Source organism: Elgaria multicarinata, chromosome 15 (genome assembly GCF_023053635.1).
Source record: "Elgaria multicarinata webbii isolate HBS135686 ecotype San Diego chromosome 15, rElgMul1.1.pri, whole genome shotgun sequence".
In the NCBI taxonomy this organism is placed as follows: domain Eukaryota; kingdom Metazoa; phylum Chordata; class Lepidosauria; order Squamata; family Anguidae; genus Elgaria; species Elgaria multicarinata.
In genome coordinates, this window is record NC_086185.1 from 13,529,598 (window position 1) to 13,550,221 (window position 20,624).

At 45.1% G+C, this 20,624-nt stretch overlaps 1 protein-coding gene across 1 annotated transcript; it reads right to left on the reverse strand.

Moving 5' to 3' along the window:
* Positions 1 to 827: 827 nt before the first annotated feature.
* LOC134409041 (endothelin receptor type B-like) lies at positions 828 to 14,920 on the reverse strand. The gene is made up of 7 exons (XM_063141582.1): positions 14,386 to 14,920; positions 8,722 to 8,834; positions 7,537 to 7,741; positions 6,413 to 6,562; positions 4,049 to 4,182; positions 2,197 to 2,305; positions 828 to 1,301 (listed from the first exon to the last, which is right to left on the reverse strand). The coding sequence occupies exons 1-7, from the start codon at positions 14,830 to 14,832 to the stop codon at positions 1,152 to 1,154; spliced, it is 1,308 nt and encodes a 435-aa protein (XP_062997652.1). The 5' UTR covers positions 14,833 to 14,920; the 3' UTR covers positions 828 to 1,151.
* Positions 14,921 to 20,624: the final 5,704 nt, after the last annotated feature.

Below are 20,624 nucleotides of genomic sequence, written 5' to 3' on the forward strand. Positions count from 1 at the left end.
AACAGGCGCTCGGAGAACCAAGATTGTCGTTCACCCGTGCTGCGATGACGATAGCGCAGTTCAGAAGTAGTGCCATGCAGTACCAGACGGGACGCCGACGCTCATGCTTGCAACCTCTAGCTAGCATTTTGTCCAGATAGAAGTGTGTGACACAAACTAACTTTTAATCCAAATTAAGCATATCTATAGGGTGGCTACATCCATACTACAATAAAGTCATAACCCTAAATCACGATCAAGTCGTTCTGTTACAAACCCTTTATGAACCACTCGGAAATCGGGAGGCAGGTGTGGTTGTGTCGACCAACTGGGGATCTCGGTCACATTTATGGAAGCTGCGAGTTGAAAACGCATTGGTTCTCTTGGAGGACTGACACCGCCATATTGTGGCGAATTATGGTTACTCGTCATTCTTGGATATGGTGCTGTCTGGTCTAGGAGTGGCTCAGGGGTGACTTCTAGAGCAGTGGTGGGGGGTGAATTCAGTTTCGTAGACACCCTCCTGGGGATCAAGTGGACAGGATGGAAGATCTGAGGTGGAGGCTTCCATTTGTGAAGAACCAGGAATTGGTTCAATCTCCACCTCTGACTTGCTAGTGCAGGAACCTCAAGCCTCAGAGGGCACTCAGTCTTGGGCCATAACACCAGGTTTTAGGTAGGAAGGATCTTCTACATTGGCCAATCCTTCCTTTTCCAGCTCTCTCTCCCCTCGCTCAACCAACCTACCACTTCACTCCTGGTTCCCCCGTTTTCTGTGCCTTCCCTGGTCTATGCAGGGAAAGAAGGGAATGTGGGTCATGCCCATATTTGATGCCTGGGGAAACCTTAAGTTGCATGAAGTTGAATCTAGTCGGTAGATGGACCATTGGCCTGTTCCGGCCAGCCTGTTCTTCTAGGATGCTCTGCTGTTTAGAGGGGGTGGGTGAGAAAGAGGTATTTGGGGGTGGGGGTGCTCGATTAAAGGAAAAATAAGAGGCAGAGGAATATCAGATGAGTAGAGAGTCTTTGAAGGGTTGCCTCTGGAGCTGGTTGGCTTGGGAGATAGAAGGAAAGGAGCATAAAGCAGAGCAGTTCAAGAAGAGCACCAGGAAACCATGGACGGCCGTCTCCAGAGTCCTGGCAAAGCCTCCGCTTCTCGTTTATCCACGTGTCTAAGATGAGCTGTACTTGTTGCTCAGGCGGGAGCTACTCCGGTTGAGGCCCAGACCCTGCCCGCTGGCTTTCCACTTCCCAACGGAGCCCTTGTCGTCTGTCGGAACCATGCCAAGGGCTGTTCTCTGGCACCAGCAACAAAGGCATGACTAAGAGGAATGAGCCAGAGAGAGAAAAACAAGTTGTTTAGACCTTTGGAAAAGCTGGGTCATGCTGCCTTCCTGGGGCGAGGAGACGCCGGTGCACCCCACTCCCCCTGCCCCTATCCCAGGGAGAGGATGGGGCATCCTTCCCCAGGAAAGCCAAGAGGAAACCAAAACTGAAATCCACGTCAAATTAGCGCGATCTTTTAGGATGTTGAAAATTTGCCGCCGCTGCTTTTTGACATTTAACTTGATGGACTTTGCCGGGTGCTTTGGTGGTGGTGGTTTTCATAAACCCATGGGGGTGGAATTTAAGGACAAAAAAACGGGTGGTTGAAAGCATAAACCCTTCTCTTTCAAAGTGTCATGGCCCTGATCCAAATTGCAGCAATGCAGACTTGCAGGAGATTAAATAAAAATAGCATACATAGCTCTAATATGCATGTTTAAAGGAACATTAAGTTTGGCCTGAAGACAAGAAAGCCATGTACCAGTTTCTATTCTTGGACACCTTTATGGTCCCGTCTCACCACCACCACGCACAATTCACAAGAACAACAGTAAAAGCCATCTGGGAATGTTTATTTCTTATGGTGCTTTTTGTGCAACGAAACCAGGGGTGCTCTCCAAATAGTTTGGATTCCAGCCCATGTAATCCCTGATCATTGCCCATGCTGGCTGAGGCTGATGGGAGTTGTAGTCCAAAACATCTGGGTTGCCTATCCCTGATCAAAAAGGCACCATGTACAAAGCAGGAGAAGGACTTCTTGAGAGAGGAAGCAGCAATATCAAGAAAGCTTCCCTCTACTACTACTTCCTGTAACAACTGGGCTGTTTTCCTCACACCCTCCCTTTCAGAAACCAACCCCCAGCTCCTCCGAAAGCCCAGCCGCTATCCTACCTGGAAGCAGTTCTTAAATTTCCGGCTGACGAAGTAGAGAGCCACAGGGTTGATGCAGGAGTTGAGTGAGGCCATGTTGATACCGAAGTAGTCCATGACCAGAAGGAAGCTGGGTGGGGAAGAGAAAGGAAAACCAATGATGTTAGGATGGAGCTGAGCACAAAATCTCTGTGAAAAGGCTGCTTGTTTCAACCATCTCCCAGTTCTTGGGGGTTGATCCAACTTTTTCAACCAACCACAGGCCAACCTTGAAGAGAAGCATGTAATAACTTGGTTGTAGAGCACCACGCGCTGTGTGAAGGTCCACAGTTTAATTCCAGGTATCTGTAGTTGAAGAACCTGAGATACTTTCTCCCATGCAAGCATTAAGTTAGAGTTTGGAGACCCTGTTCCAGGAACCCTCATCTTTGGAAAGAAGGCAGGTGGTAACCGGGGAGGAAGAGGGTCAGCATAACAGAAAAATGAGTGGTGGAATGACTGAAAGCAGGAATCAGATGAAGTGATGTCATAGACAATTTTGGAGTGCAGGAGCTCCTTGTGATAGCTCCCAGAGTCACAGGGGTGTTGAACCTCAATGCCAGTAGTAAAGATGAGAAGCCTTGAAGAAAGAAGGAGCAGGACAGGAAAATTGAAGGGAAACCCTTCCTGCTCAGGGATTTATTTGTGGGGTTTTTAAAGAAAATGTTGGGAGGGGGGTACTTACTCACCTAAACGTTTGTTCCCACCACCATTTTTCCAACACCGACACCCCATCCTTGACATCGCTAGTCAATAACTCATGCATGAGTCTGATTGGCTTGCATGTTGGGGAGATGCCTCCTAGCCCTTGCACTGAGATGTCCTTAGATAGGTATCACCCTTCCTTAGCGCCTTAAGGGATTTGGACCCAAAGAAGCACTTCCTCTCATATGGACCTACCCACAGACTGCATTCAACAGGGATAGGCCAGCTCAGTGTTGCACCATCATCTTAGGTGTGGAGGGTGCAGGACAGGCCCTAGACCATGGTTCCTAGTGGAACCACAACGATGGGACTCTTTGCCCCATGAGACCCAGCTAACCTCTTCCCATTCAAGTTGGGTCAAAAATGGGCACCTAAACACTAGTGTCCATGCAATGGGAAGATACTACAGAGCTGGAAAAAGTGTAGAAAAAGGCAAATAAAACAATTAAGAGGCTGGAGCATCTTCCTTATGAGGGAAGGTTACAACTGCTGGGATTGTTGATGTTGGAAAAAAGGAGGTTAAGGGGAGACATGACAGAGGTGTACAAAATTAGGCATGGTGTGGCGAATGTGGATAGGAAGACATTTTCCTCCCTTTCTCAAAATACTAGAACCCAAAGGGGTCATCCCATGAAGTTGATTGGTAGGAGATTCAGGACTGATAAAGGAAGGATGTTTTCATACAGCACAGAGTTAAACTATGGAATTCACTACCACAAGATGTAGCAGTGGCCACCAATCTGGATGGCTTTAAAAGTGGATCAGATAAATTCCTGGAGGAGAAGGCTATAAATGGCTACTAGCCCTGATGGTTATGTGCTACCTCCAGTATCCGAGGCAGTAAGCTTGTGTGCACCAGTTGCTGGGGAACATGGGTGGGAGGGTGCTGTTGCACTATGTCCAGCTTTGTTGGTCCCTGCTCGACAGCTGGTTGGCCACTGTGTGAACAGAGTGCTGGACTAGATGGACCCTTGGTCTGATCCAGCATCAGGGCAGTTCTTATGTTCTTAATATAAATTTGTCTATAAATACACAAAAATCAAGTGAGAAGACTGATGGTGGACACAACTTCAGGGACTCTGGAGCTCTGCCAGCACCACAAATGAAATTTCTGAGACTGATCCCTTACCTAAGCAGCTCACATCTGTCCGCATCTTCTGGGTTATAGATGGTCTTCTTGAGGATCCTGCTGAGATGAAGAGGTAGCCAGCAGAGGGCGAAGATCACCACCAGACAGAACACCGTCTTGGCCACTTCCCGACGCTGGAAGCCCCAAATCCAGCCATTGAGGTTAATGAAGGAAGGGGTGGGGGGAAAGATTAACGCAGCAGTGTGAGTATGGGTCTAAGAGGCCAATAAATCTCATCAACCCTATTCTTCAACATCCTTCTCTCCCAAGTTTTCCCTTTTTCCTTTCTCCCATTCTGTTGCTATTTCATGCCCATCTTTCTCCATGGTCCATCATGCCTGATAACAGTGGGGTGGGAATAATAATAATAATAATAATAATATATATATATATATATATATATATATATATATATATATATATTTCTTGCCCGCCTCTCCATTTTGATCGAGGCGGGGAACAACAATAAATGATAAAATACATTATACTCAATTAAAACATAATATAATTATAAAAATATAATATACATTATATAAAATAAAATAATCCTAAAAACTTTCTAAAAACATCCTAAAATTCCACTGGATAGGCCTGCTGGGAGAGATCAGTCTTTATAGCTTTCTTGAATGCTAAAAGACTGTTAAGTTGACGAGTCTCCTCCGGCCATTCCACAGTCTGGGAGCAGCAGAAGAGAAGGTCCTCTGGGTAACAGTTGTTTATCTAGTTTTTGCTGACTGAAGTAGATTCTTCCCAGAGGACCTGAGCGTGCGGGGCAGATTGTACGGGAGAAGGCGATCCCGCAGGTAGCCTGGACCAAAACCATGTAGGGCTTTAAAGGCAATAACCAACACTTTATACTTTGCTTTATACTAATTGGCAGCCAGTGAAGAGATTTTAAAACTGGTGTAATGTGGTCACCCCTAGGTGTACCAGTGACCAGCTTGGCTGCCATATTTTGAACTAGTTGAAGTTTCCGGACTATTTATTTATTTATTTATTTATTGCATTTTTATACCGACCAATAGCCGAAGATCTCTGGGCGGTTCACAAAAATTAAAACCATGAAAAGCATAAAAACAACCAACAAATTTAAAATACAATATAAAAAGCACAACCAGAATAAAACCACACAGCAAAAAAATTAACATAGGTTAAAATATGAGATTAAAACAAAGTTTAAATTTAAATTAAATTCGGTATTAAAATACTGAGAAAATAAAAAGGTCTTCAGCTGGCAACGGAAGGAGAACAGTGTAGGCGCAAGCTGAACCTCTATGGGGATCTCATTCCACAGCTGGGGTGCCACAGCGGAGAAGGCCCTCCTCCTAGTAGCCACCTGCCTCACTTCCTTTGGCAGGGGCTCACGGAGAAGGACCCCTGTGGATGATCTCAAGGTCCAGGCAGGCACATATGGGAGGAGGCGTTCCTTCAAATAACTTGGACTAGGCACAAAGGGAGCCCTATGTAGAGCGCATTGCAGAAGTTGAGCCTCGAAGTTACCAGCGCATGCACTGGTAACTCGGCCCTCTGGGGCACTCCCCAGACCCCATCCCCTTTCCCACAATCACCACTTCTCCACATGGTTTGATGGTTCCCTGACTTTTGTGCAATTTTAAAAGGCTGAAATGCCCCTCCGGAGTTACTGGCAGTTAGGGATATCGTGAGCACTCGAAATGGGGGTAGAGCCACTGGGCCACCCAGACACTGCTCACCGAACCACAGCGCGCTTGCGGACATGCTTGCCAAGCGCCGTGTGGTCCGGGAGCACCTCACAGCTGCCCACTCCTTGATGCGAGCTGTCGTTTTTCCGCAACGTGGCAGCTCCGTAATTGTCGCGTTTTTCACGTTACACAAAACGGTGGTCATAAAGGGCCATTTCTGCAACCTTAGAGGTATAGAGGGCCCCTTTACACTTCCAATGTGGCGGAAACGGCCCTGTACAGCCGCCATTTTGCGCCACATTGAAAACACAAACAGAACAAAGCCGCCATCTTGCATCAAAATGGTGGCTCACGTTGAGGAGTGAGCTGCTGGCTGAGCCCTCCAGGGGGTTTCGTGGCCCAGCAATCAGGTAATTCAGCTGGCGCCCACTAGGTGCAGGAGAGTCTGTGCATCCCTACTGGCAGTAAGAGCTTCAAGCTAAAAATTAGCTGGTATTTGGGGTCATTTCGGCCTTCTCCCTTTTGCCTTCAGCCCTGCGTCCCCTCTGGAAGGCAGCGCCCAAGAGCTTCGTCGAAATAGAATCCAGCCTTGAGGCAAGCAGACGTTTTCCATGCCTGCAGTAGACCATACTAGGCCCAACCGTGCAAGTCAGCTTCCTGCGTTGTTGGGTTCCTTGTGTGCCGGCCAAGGAACAAGGCTCACCCTCTTCATGTGGTCGTTGAGCGCGATCCTCATGCCGTTCCTCCTGCACAGCATCTCGCACGACATGAGGGAATAGAAGACGCCGGTGCAGGCCAGCGGCAGGCAGAAGTAGAAGCCAAAAAGCCACCAGTCTTTCACATCCTTGTAGAACTGCAGAGAGAAGGGAAGGGGGTGAAGCTCAGTGCCTCTTCTCTACGGGGAAGGGGGCCGTGCACACAACATCTGGTGGAGCATGGGAGCATAGATTGCCTTGGGTGCCAATGCCCCTGTGCCACCTGGGGAAGGCATGAAAAGTGCTCAGATTCGTTGGGTGTTGGAGCAAGAGGGACACCATCTGATCTCCATATCTGGTTGGCCAGGATGCTGGATCAGATGGACCTCTGCTATGATCCAGCATGGTAAGACCAGCCTAGGGTGACCATATGAAAAGGAGGACAGGGCTCCTGTATCTTTAACAGTTGTATTGAAAAGGGAATTTCAGCAGGTGTCCTTGGTATGCATGCAGCACCCGGTGAAGTTCCCTCTTCATCACAACAGTTAAAGGTGCAGGAGCTATACTAGAGTGACCAGATTTAAAAGAGGGCAGGGCACCTGCAGCTTTAACTGTTGTGATGAAGAGGGAATTTCCTCAGGTTCTCCATATATACAAATGACACCTGCAGAAATTCCCTTTTCAATACAACTGAAGAGCCCTGTCCTCCTTTTCATATGGTCACCCTAGACCAGCCACCATTTGGCCAAGATGGTGATTGCCTTTATCGATGTAGCATCTGGTTGGGCAGGATTAGTTGCGCAGTGGCAAATTTTGAAGTGCAAGCGCTCATCATGGCAGGCCCCATAGCCACGCCCCCCCAAGGAAAGTCCCAAAATGCAGACAGCTGTGTGGATCCATCCACTGGAGTCTGGTGGCTCCGAATTTGGTGGGGCTGTGAATCCATTCTGGGTTTCAGTCAGAACCAGCCAAAGCTCTAAAGCCATGGTCCAAGGTGCTGAACTAATTTGGGGAGTAGGAATCAGCACCTTGGATAGCTCCTTTAGCATTCTGACTGAGCGGATTCACTGCCCCATGGATACTGGAGCCTCCAGCCTCCACTGCCTGCCCCCCACCCCAAGGGAGAACGCACCGTCATGAAGCCAGGCATCTGCTCGGGGGCCAACATGCAGACCCAGTGCATCTGCTCGTGGTAATTGAGTTTCACCAGGTCAAAGGCGATGGCTTCAGGAACAGCCAGGATGATGGCGACCACCCAGATGAGCATCACCTCGACCGCCTTCCACAGGGGGATGCCCATCCCTTGGATGCGGCTCCATGAAGCAACTGCTCGGTACCTGCATGATCGGCCCCGGGAGGGGAAAAGGCACATGTCAGGAAGCAGCCGGCATCTCTCAGTTCCCGTATGCTGGATGAAAGGGAAGTGCTGCCGGGTTGATGGAGGCGGCAGCTGGGAGGGAACTTCAGAGCCACGCAGTCAGCCTTGGGATGGTGGTTGGGCTAGTTTAGGGCCAGGTGAACGTTTGTCATTTTGAAAAAGTGTCCAGGGCATCACCACAAATTGCCATGTGGGGGGTTAATATGTTGGAAGCACCCCTCCTTTCTGGATTCTTGCTTTTCTTCCCACCCCCTTTCTGTATTCTCGCTTTTCTTCCCAACCCTTTTTCTGGATTCACGCTTTTCTCTCCCCTCCCCTTTCTGGAGTCTTGCTTTTCTTGCATCCCTTTTCTGGATTCTCCTTTTTTCTGGATTCATGCTTTTTCTTGCATCCCTTTTTTACATTCTCACTTCTCACCCTCTTTTCTTGCTTTTCTTCCCACCCTCTTTTTCTGGATTCTTGCTCCCCCACCCAACACCCCTTTTCTAGATTCTCATTTTCCTTTGCATCCCTTTTCTGGATTCTTGCTTTTCTTACACCCCTTTTCTGGATTCTCACTTTTCTCTCATCCTTTTTCTGGATTCTCACTTTTCTCTCATCCTTTTTCTGGATTCTCGCTTTTCTCCACCCCCCTCTTTTTTTGGATTCTCACTTTTCTTCCAACCCCCAACCCCCAGTTTCTGGATTCACATTTGGAGGGGAGAATTTTGAAGCGCATTTTCGGGAACAAACTACATTCAGCTCTTATGCCTGCCAAGTACACCAATAGGCAGTCCGTGAATTAAATCATCTTCCACACACTTTCCAAACCTTCATGTTTAAAGGCAGACTGCATAAGGGCAGACTTTATGCAGTCTACCTTGGATGGTTGAGGCAACAGTTAGATATATCAAACTGACTGATCAGGCTTTTGGGGAGGTGACAAAGGTGGTCTGTTACCTGTCTATGCTAAGAGCGCAGAGACTCAGGACTGTGATGCCGACGGAGGCCTTCTGAATGAATGGCACCAGCTTGCACACCTGCACACCAAATGGCCAGTCTTCTGCAAGCAGCTGAAGGGAGAGGAAGCACACCATTAGCAGGGAATCACAGAGGAGAAATGGGTTTCTTCCCAGAATGTGTGCATGGAGTAGGAGGTTCAGCCAATCATAGAATAGCAGAGTTGGAAGGGTTCTACAAGGCCATCAAGTCCAACCCCCTGTTCAATGCAGGAATCCACCCTAAAGCATACCTGACAGATGGCTGTCCAGCTGCCTCTTGAATGCCTCTAGTGTGGGAGAGCACACAACCTCCCTAGGTAACTGGTTCCATTGTCGTTCTGCTCTAACTGTCAGGAAGTTTTTCCAGATGTCCAGCCGGACATCAATCCTTACAACCGAGTTGCAGAAACTTGGGCCCCGGTGGCCAAATCTGTCCCTCTAGGGTTCTCAAGATGCCCATGCCTTTGCCTTTGCCTTTGCCTTGGTGCTGTTGGGAATATTGCAATTTCATCTGTAAGGGGGCAGTGTTGCAGTTAGTTATTTCATGAGAATTTAGGCCACAGCTAGCCTTAGGATCTCTATAGTCTACAGTGTGGTTTCCTGTGGCTTGTTGCTTTTGCCCTTCCCCTTCCTCCCACCCTCCTCTCTCTCGGACCTTCTCCTTTGCCTGGAGCTGTTGTGTTTGCTCTCTTGCCCTTGCCAGTGTTATAGAACACAAAATGGACGGAACAAACTCTGTTTTGAAGACTTGCATGCTGTACCTGCATAATATGTGCAAGTATATGGTGAGTGAATCTATTTTAACTTTCTTCACTAAGGAAAGGTGTGATCGCCTTTTAGCCTTGGGTGCATGTGGGACTGGTAAACACTCATTCTATTCTGCCTTTTGTTTTTTCTCTGAATTACTTAAGAATTGCTCAGAAATCTGCGCAAATTTCTCAGAAATTTGCGCAGGTTGCTCAGAAATTGTGCAAATGCCTGAAAAATCTGCATGCTGGCCTGACTTGCTACAAATCGAGTTGGGTACTGCAGCAGTAACTGAAATGAAATTCTGGGGGCTGAACTTAGGAAAACTCATCGAATTCCAGCCCTCCCCAAACAGATTTCTCTGACGTCCCTACCAGACAGATGGTTGTTGGTCCCTGGTCGACAGCTGGTTGGCCACTGTGTGAACAGAGTGCTGGACTAGATGCAGCCTTGGTCTGATCCAGCAGGGCACTTCTGATGTTAAATCTAGTTACTAGACAGCTTTACTTTGGATAAGACTAGAATGGTTTATTTTGGTTCATGCTAGAAACAAATTGGATTACATACTTATGCCAAAACATAAAAACTGGGTTAATACACCATTAAGAGGAAATAAAAATACATAATTGACAGGATATCCCAGGAAAGAACCAGAACAAACTTTCCGCTCTGCATTATGTCCTGAACAACTTGTCCTGTTTTCATGGTTTTAAACTGAATATAAAGCATTCACAGTTTGATGGTCCAATTGAAGGGGAATCCCAAGGAGTAACCCAATGTGAAGATCTGGACCATGCCCAAAGTAAAGTATATGCTAACTTTTGCATAGGGCCACCATTTCTACTTCTATTTTATTACTAATACTTAAACATAAGTATTACTAAGAGTGTAATCTCCCCCTGAAGACACAGGTCCACAGCTTGGGTGTACTTCTGGATTCAGCCCTGAGGCTGGATGCCCAGGTTTCGGCAGTTGCCAGAAGTGCATTTGCACAGTTAAAGCTAGTGTGCCAGTTGCGCCCGTTCCTAGAGATGTCGGACCTGGCCACGGTGACACATGCCTTAGTTACATCCCGATTGGATTACTGTAACATGCTCTACGTGGGGCTGCCTTTGAAGAGTGTTCAGAAACTCCAGCTGGTTCAAAGAGCTGTAGCCAGATTGTTGACCGGAGCTGGTTACAGGGAGCAGACAACTCCCCTGTTAAAACAGCTCCACTGGCTTCCAGTCTGTTTCCGGGCACAATTCAAAGTGCTGGTTATGACCTATAAAGCCCTATATGGCTCGGGTCCAGGTTTTCCGAAAGACCATATTCTCCCTTATGAGCCTGCCCATGCTTTGAGATCTTCTGGAGAAGCCCTTCTTTCAGTCCCGCCATCTTCACAGGCGCGCTTGGTGGGAACATGGGAGAGGGCCTTCTCGGTGGCTGCTCCAGTGCTCTGGAACTCTCTTCCTGGGGAAGCTAGGCTGGCTCCCTCCTTGATGGGCTTTCAGAAGCAGGCTAAAACTCGTTTGTTCCAGCAGGCCTTTTGAGAATAATTTGTCCCTCCATCTATGTTAAAGACTTATAATTTTGTTGTGTATTTTTTTTAAAAAAAATTACATTTCTTTTCTTTTCCTACATTTTAAAATGTATGTTTTAAACTTTGTAAGACCGCCTTGAGGCCCAGTATTGGGCAAAAGGCAGGATACAAATAATAATAACCATCATCCTCATCATCCTCATCATCATCCTATGTATGTTTAAACAGGAAAAAAGTCCTACAACTCCCAGCATGCTCAGCATTGTAGGACTTTTTTTTTCAGTCTAAACTTATATAGGATTGTGACTTAATAAGAATTCTCCCATGGCTTAGGGCATGTTTGTAATCAATGGAATCAAATGGTGAATTCCTTCAGATTTGGAGTGTGTATGTGTTTAAATTAGCAAGCTAGATTGGACCCTTTGGAGCAATAAAAGTATCGAATTAGTTTACTAACAACCTAATTTTGTCCCTTTTGGTGTTCTATAGCTGTTTACAGATGTTATTTTCTTCCAGAAAAAAAAAATCCTCATGATTTTTGGGGGGCTGTGGTGGTGGAGGCGTGGTTTAAAAGCTATCCTTCCTACATATAGAAGGATTGCTTTTAAACTGTGATTTTGAATGGGGAGTGGTATAAATGTATTGTACATAAATAAAATATAGATAACGAGTATGATGAGAGAAAAGGTTCTGCTTAGCCTCATCAATGACATGTTAGTTTGGAGGTTTTTATTCTGGGAAGTTTTCAAAGACTGATCTCTATGCCCCCATTAATGTCTGCACCAAATAGCACTGGCTAAAAGTGCTGGAATATGGTGACCTCATGTGTAAGTTTTTGGAAGGGGGCAATCTTTAATTGCTATACAGCAGGCAGGTAAAAAACAAACAAAATATCAGTTCAATCCATATCCCTATTGAATTTAGCCTGTGGGTGAAAAAATTGTTCTAGTTCATATTTTATATTTACCAAAATGTGCAAACTTCTCCATCTTTGAGACAGATTTTTTTTAAAAAAATGACTGCAAGAGAAAGCAAAACTGATAGTTTTATCACCCACATGTTTATTTTTTTAATGGTTTTTAATGCTTTATGTGTGTATGTTCTGTGTTTTAAATTTTTAAATTTTGTATACAAGTTTTTATCTCATTTTTAGAATTTCTGTAAACCGCCCAGAGAGCTCTGGCTATGGGGATGGTATATAAGTGTAATAAATAAATAAATAAATAAATAAATAAATAAATCTGGATGGAAAGAACCTGAGATTTCAAAAAATGCTAATGCAGGAGAAAGCAAAAGGGACAGATTTGCCTGTCCCCAAGAGGAGCTACAGGAGATGGCCAGAGCACCAGGGCAGAACCCAACGCGATGTTGCCTCCTCTGCTGATACTCTTACGCCCTGCTAATTCGATTGCGCAATTGTCCCCAAGCACTTGCGTGACGGCGATTTAGTCCTTCCCGGACAACCCAAAATGAGCGGAAATGTTCATTTCTGGAAGGAGGCGCCTCAGTGGCACTCCTATGAGGAAGCTCAGTCAACCTGCCTCCTTCCAGAAATGAGTAGTTCTGCCCATTTCAGAGCTCCTCCTAGGATGTGCTAAATCTCCTTTGCATAAGCAGCGAGTCCTACAGGAACCGCGTGGAAGGCAACTGATGGGGCAGACCGGATGCAGTAGGGGCGTACGTGCCCCATTGGATTCTGTCCACAGACACCCACCCCCCTCAAAAGGAATATTCCCTTGTTCTCTTATCTCTGTTCTGGCTCCAAGCCAAGCGGACTCCTGACTCATTTTAATCAGAAGATGTTTCGGCTACGATCCAAAACAACTTGGAACATCTGAGAGAGGAGGGGCTCCATGAAACAGATACTTCCTACAGATATATTTTGCCCTGGAGGGTCCCCTCTCCCCACTGGAGCACTTATGAAGGTCCTTGTTTCGTTGCCTTTCTGACATCTGACCAACATCTGGCTCATGACCTCAACAGTCGCTCTATTGTGTCCTTCGTAGCAGTGCAAGAAAAGGAAAGCCACAGCAGGGTTCAAAAGGGACGTTCCCATTCAGATGGGAGCCTTCCTGAATGCTTCTGAGCTTCTCTAGCTCTGCCAACTGCATCTGGGTCTATATCAGGGCTAGGCCACCTATGCCTCCTCTTCGTGGCCTTGACCGTGGACTCCACCACCTCTGCCGCCACCCATGCCCTACTGAAATTCAGTGGCGGGCAACAAACACTTGGTGCCGTGCTGCCAAATTTCGGCAGCAGACAGCTAGAGACTCAAAAGTACCGAATTATAGCTTGCTTTCAATGTAAACGTGGCCACTTTGAGTCTCCGGAATGGTTTGCCACTGAATTGTGGTGGCAAACCACCACATTTTTGTGACACTGCAGGTGGTGTGGGGGCAGAAATTGGCCGGAGGCTGGAAATCGGCCTCTGGACCACCTGAAGTTGCCCATCCCTGTTCTACATCCACAGTAGATGGCAGATGGCACTACTTCCACTTCGATATGCAGGGTGCGACTCTTAAATGCTTACAGAGCAGTAAAAGGGTCAAGATGACTTGCAAATGTTGACCTGGTTGCTGCTCCATAGCTGCTTTGGATGATGATGATGATGATGATGATGATGATGATAAATCTATTTCTTACCCGCCTCTCCATCCCCATCAAGGCAGGGAACAACAACAAATGACAAAATACACAAAACTGAATCAAAACATAATATTCATTTTTGAAAACATCCTAAAAACATCCTAAAAACATCTTAAAATTCCACTGGATAGGCCTGCTGGAAGAGATCAGTCTTTATAGCTTTCTTGAATGCTAGTAGACTGTTAAGTTGACGAGTCTCCTCCGGCAGGCCGTTCCACAGTCTGGGAGCAGCAGAAGAGAAGGTCCTCTGGGTAACAGTTGTTAATCTAGTTTTTGCTAGCTGAAGTAGATTCTTCCCAGAGGACCTGAGTGTGTGGGGCAGATTGTACAGGAGAAGGTGATCCCGCAGGTAGCCTGGACCCAAACCATGTAGTGCTTTAAAGGTAATAACCAACACTTTATACTTTGCTCGGAAACTAATTGGCAGCCATTTCTTTAAAAAATTTTTTTCCAGTTTTGGGGGCTGCAGTGAAGGGCATTGGGGCCATATCTGGCCCACAAGCCACCTGTTGCCCACCCCTGCTTCATTTTTTTCCTCGTTTTTTTTCCGAAGAAGATTAAAGGCACTTATTGCTTTTTCCAACCTAGCTCATTGGAGACAGCGCCTTAAAAGTCAAACTGCACCACCACCGCCGCCGATCTCAGCTTGGTGCCTCCCCAGAGCGAGTGCCCAGTTCTCCCACCCTTCAGGCCGGGCTCTGCACCTACCTTATACACATTGATGGGCAAAGCGATGAGGATGTACAGCAGGTCCCCCAGAGCCAGACTGGCGATGAGGACGTTGGGCCCATTCCTCATGCATTTGTTCTTGTAGATGATCCTCAGCAGGGTGGAGTTGCCGATAATGCCTACGATGAAGATTGTGCAAGAGACGAACGTGTTGATGTACTTAAAGGCCTGCCGGATTTCCGTCCGCTTCGTGCACATGACCGACATCTTCGGGGCCTGCGGGACGGCACCTTCCGATTGGTTGGAGGTGGTTCCGGGGCCTGGGAAGACGCCGGGCTGGAGAAGGCCATATGCTGCTTTATCTTGGTCCAGGACCTCAAAGGGGATGGTGCTGTCCCTGAAGCTGTTGGCCGTCTGGCTGGAGGCATTCAGCATAAGGCAGCTCAGGCAAGAAGCCAGCAAAAGAGGAAGGGAAAGGCTGCCCATTGAGTATCAAGGTTCTAGTCCTGGGCAGAGCTTTGGGTTTGTTGATGGGTCACAGTGCTAAAGGTGTCTCCAGACCGCTCCTGTCCTCAGCTGCAGGAGGAAGTCAGGGATAAGGAATCTGGATTACGGGAGAGAAGAGGAAGAGCAATACCAAATACGCTTTATCTCTGCAGAGATTTTCTTAGACACGATTGCTCGCATAAAGCATGACGAAAACCTGAGAAAGCCGGGAAGAGAGAAAACCCTGTCGCTACCATGAGGACTAGAAACACATCCTGAAATCTGCCCAAATTTGTGCAAATTTCCTCCAGAGACTAAAGTGGGGCTGATTCAGTCTACTGAGGGAATTTGCGCAAATTACAAAAATTTGCACAAATCAAACTGTGAATTGGGATTGAGAAGAATGCAAGGACGACTTGACAATTTGCAAATATTTTTGGTGGACGCATTCTTGCGTTTATGTTTGGGGCGTCAGACAGGGCATGTTCTTTTGCAAGCAAAACCAGCATTCTCATGCATCTTTACTTAGGTGTTGTGTCAAGAGGTAGAAAGACACTGACCCATTTCCACGCAATTTTGGTCAGTAGACAAGCATTAAAGTGAACGTCAGCTGTCTCAATGAGCCATCCACATAATGGGATGTGAGTAAACCATCCTTCCCCAATCTGTGTTCCCTCCAGATGTGTTGGACTACAACTTCCATCATCCACAGACAGCATGGTCATCCAACATGTCTGGAAGTTTGGGATAGGGCTGTGAAGAATTCTTCACAGAATTCCATCTATAGCCAAATGGCTGAGTTAAAATCTTCAGGGAGCTCTAAACATACTCTTCCAATTATTTTTATTAGTTGATTAGCTAATTATTTGGGCAATTGTTCAATTAATTACTTTATTTGAATAAATTAAATCAATTAAATTCAATTGATTGATTAAATTGAAGCAGTTACATTTAATTGATCAATTAAATAATCAATTAATTAATTGTTTAATTGATTATTTAACTAGGACGGAGGAAAGGAAGTGGGGCTGAGGGAAGGGGTGGGACCTTCTGAAGAACCCTGAAGGCCCAGGTTGGGACCTGACCTGGGCTGGATTTAACTCTCAGGCCAGAGGCTTTGCAACTCCAAGAGGTTTGTTGCTTAGGCTTGTGTGTCTGAATGTTACTTGCCCTTCCAAGGTGTTGTCTATTCATTACTTGAGTGTGAGGATTACATTTCATGTAAGAGATTGGAAGTAACCAGAGAAGTCTCATTGCTTAGTGGAAGTAACCAGAGAAATCATGTCATCAATTAAGAACAGGAATGGGCTCGTTCAGCCCAAATTGAGAACGAACCTTGAGCTATCAATTTGCCAGTCCTTTATGTATTGGGCAGATAAGCCTGTAATACAAGTAAGGTTGGGGTAGAATTTTGTTTGCTCCACATTTTTAAGCGAACTGAGTGAATTCACATGTCCCGGACCAATATCTGGTTTGGAAGACGATTACCCTTTGGATCTACGAATTCTACGATATAGTTCCTGGCTCAAATGTTGTATATAAAAATACAAATATTAGGGAACGTTACATACAAAAAAATGTCTATATTGGGGAAGGTTGCGTACAACATGTGAACATTTGGGGAAATTATGTACAAAAATGCATGTGAATTTTCATGCTTAGGAGGAAAATTTGCAGACCGATGGAGAATTTGAATTAAGATTAAATGCATGCAAAACTGAGGTGGACTGGAAATAGATCAGTTCATCTATATAATAATGACAATAACAGCAACAACAATAATGGAAAAGTTACTTCATCATGTCCTTTCAGTCTACGAATGGCTATATTATATCCCTTGATTGTCTTGATGGTGAATTCAGCGTTCAGTGTGGACATGGCCTATGGGATTTAGAAACAAAAAATAAAAGCAAAATTTCACCTATGACCTTTGTGGGAAAGGAGTTTTTATTTTTTAAAGGACTGGGGATAAATTACTGAAATGCATAAAATGAGAGCCAGTGGGGTGTAGTGGCTTAAGTGTTGGACTGGGAGTTGGGAGATCTGGGTTCTAGTCCCCACTCAGCCATGGAAACCCACTGGGTGACTTTGGGCCAGTCACAGACTCTCAGCCCAACCCACCTCACAGGGTTGTTGTTGTGAAGATAACATGGAGAGGAGGAAGATTATGTATGCCACCTTGGGTTCCTTAACAGGAAAAAAGGTGGGATATAAATCCAATAATAAATAAATAAAATAAATAAGTAATAAACTAAACAAGGAAGTGGTTGAGCTATTGCAATCATATACACTCTACATTTTTCTACAAAAGCTCTATGATCACAAAACATTTTACATTTGTTTATTTTTAGAGCATATTAGCTGTGGCTGTGTCCCCCTCCCTCCATAACCTTTTGGCAAGTCCTGCTGCCATAACTGCACTGGGTATTAGGATAAGGTGTTCAAACCCCTTTAAAGTGTGGGTTGATTTTGCCAATAATGACATCTGAGTGGTTTGTACATGTACATTGATGGTGCTATATAAATAAATAATAATAATAATAATTTGCCCTTTTCTTTTCATTGGGAGGAACAATGAAAAGAAATTTACAGCAAACTGAAGTCTGGGATAAATGCACTTTAGAACTAGCCGCCTAGGGTATTCTGTATATAGGTGGTATATCAATTGAATTCATCATCTTTATCATCGTCATCTCCTAAATCCACTCCCACCCAGTGAATCTCCCTTCTGCTATTCTTTCCAATCTTCCTCTTCCAACTGCAACCCCCCCAATTTCCCACTGCTACCCCAGCGGTCACTTTCTGTTTCCTCAACCCCCTGCTTCTGACTTACTTCAACACTCCATAGACAATGCCTTCTCTCCAAGCCCAAATCCCATACAGGGTGGATTATTTAATTAACTCACACCCCGCTTTCCTCCGAAAATAATGCCACTCAAGGCAGCTAACGAATATAATACAGATTTAAAGCAAAATCTTAATTGAAACACAACGTGAAAAGCAAAATAATGAAAGAAATAAAGAGCACCAGTCAAAACTCTAAAAGGAAGGAGCAACTGTTTTGTTCCAGCACATATGAGAGAGGGAGGGAGGGAGGGAGGAACTACATCCATAATACGAATAGGTATTGGTGAAGGAAAGAGCACCCAAAATATAAACTTGTGAACGAAAAATATCAGGAATAGACAGCCATCTTAGGAAAGAGTTCTGTTTTTAAGATATTTCATTACCTTCCCAGTGCTGGTGTGTGCTGGTCTTCTTCACGGCAAAGTTCCCATTTACCCGGGATAGTAGTTGTCCAGCACAGTGACCTGGGAAGCTATGACAATCCGGCCGCTTCCCACCACTCGTGCAATGAAGGAGGTGTAGCTGTCTCGCACAATTCGATGGTGTGGGCTGAAGTGTTTCTAGAAGGAGTGTGTCATTTTATAGAGGTCTAAAAGGGCCCGGCCCTCTTCTGGGTTCAGGCACTGCAGCCAATGAGCAGGAGCCCAGAAGACGTGAAGGAAAGAAAGAGGACGGAGTTGGGAAAGCTGTCATGAAGGGAAAGGAAATCATAAACAAATTGTGTGCTTCGGGCAAAGAAGAAATGGAGAAGGAAGGGAGGCAGTGTAGGCATGAGAAGACCAGGAAGCGAGCCCATTACTTTATTTATTTATTTATTTATTTATTTATTTATTTATTACATTTTTATACCGCCCAATAGCCGAAGCTCTCTGTGAGGTCCTGGGATGGACAATTTTGTAGCAGAAGGAATTTCTTACTATGATTTATTTATTTATTTCATGTCTATACCCCCCCCCCAATAGTCGAAGCTCTCTGGGTGGTTCACAAAAGTTAAAACGAAAAGTACAGCATAAAATATAATATGAAAGCTTAGAACTATGATACAAAAGTACAACCAGACTAAAACCAAGCAGCAAGGCAGAGATTTAAAATAACAGATTGAAAATGCAGATTGAAAATAACAGAGTTAAAAGGCTAGGATACTAAATTGCTAAAATATTGGGAAAATAAAAAGGTCTTCGCCTGGTGCCGGAAAGAGTATGATGTAGGTGCCAGGCAAACCTCTCTGGGGAACTCATTCCACAACTGAGGCCCCACAACAGAAAAGGCCCTCCTCCTGAGAGCCACTCACCTCACTTCCTTTGGCAGGGGCTCACAGAGAAGGACCCCCTGAAGATGATCTTAGGGTTCGAGTAGGTACATATGGCAGGAGGCAATCCTTCAGACAGGAACATTTAAAGTAGTACTGAGCCAAAAATGGGGGGCGGGGTATGTGCGCTTCTCAAGAACTTTTTTGATCCCTACAAAACACAATGCACACACATGCTGCTTTTTGATTTGATTTGTAGTGCACCTTTTTACCAGAAAACGGCACTCAGGGCCATTAAATTAGGTTTACAAGCATCTTTAAAATGGATTAAAACAATACAAGGAGAGCAGAGAGGGAGGAGAGCAGAGAGGGAGAAAGCCTAGCCTCCCTTGGGAGCGAGCTCCACAGCCTGGGAGCAGCCACCAAGAAGGCCCTCTCTCAAGTCAGTTTCAAAGGAAAGGCCTCTCCTGTTCAGAAGGTCTTGGCAACCCTGTCTGACAGAGACTTGTGTGGGGTGGCCATTTACACTTCTCAGAACAAAGAAAATGTGCCCCCCCCCAAAAAAAGAGGACACTGCTTTGAATAACTTTTATGTATGTAGATTTATAGGTAAAGATGCACATTTAGAAAAAATTATAACAATTTAAAGAGAAATATTTATTTATTTATTTATTTATTTATTTAAAACATTTATATCCCACCCTATATCAATAAGATCTCAGGGCGGCATACAGATAAAAGCATACAGTATAAAAACAGTAAATATATACAGCTAAAAACAAATTAAACCATAAACCAAGTTAAAACGATATTTCATACTTTATTTATTTATTTATTTATTACATTTATATACTGCCCCACAGCCGAAGCTCTCTGGGTGGTTTACAAAAGTTAAAAACAATAACATTAAAAATATACAAAAATTAAAACCATAAAAACCATAAAAACAACAGTATAAAAACAACAGTATCCATTTTAAAAACAACAGTTCTGGGGTCCGTTAAAAAACAAACTTAGCGTTCTTAAATGCTGCTAAATGCCTGGGAGAAGAGAATCAATTTACTAAAAATAAACAATTTCTAAAAAATTAAAAGCAGTAAATGCTGATCAGGTGGCCTTGCTCTCTGGATGTTAACCATTGATGGGCAACTTCAAGACACCATTTATGCTCCTTCTTAGGATTCTAAGGGGAGGCTAAGAGGAGACATGATAGAGGTATACAAAATTATGCATGTTATGGAGAATGTGGGTGGGGAGACATTTTTCTCCCTCTCTCAAAATACTAGAACCCGGGCTCATCCCATGAAGCTGATTGGTGGGAGATTCAGGACAAATAAAAGGAAATACTTCTTCACACAGTGCATAGTTAAACTATGGAACTCACTTCCACAAGATGTCATGCTAGCCACCAGTTTGGATGGTTTTAAAAGGGGGGTGGATAAATTCCTGGAGGAGAAGTCGATCAATGGCTACCAGCCCTGGCGGCTGTATTCTACCTCCAATATTTGAGGCAGTAAGCTTATGTGCACCAGTTGCTGGGGAACATGGGTGGGAGGATGCTGTTGCACCATGTCCTGCTTCATTGGTCCCTAGTCGACAGCTGGTTGGCCACTCTATAAGCAGAGTGCAGGACTAGATGGACCCTCAGTCTGATCCAGCATCAGGGCTCTTCTTATGTCCTTATATTTAAACCAGA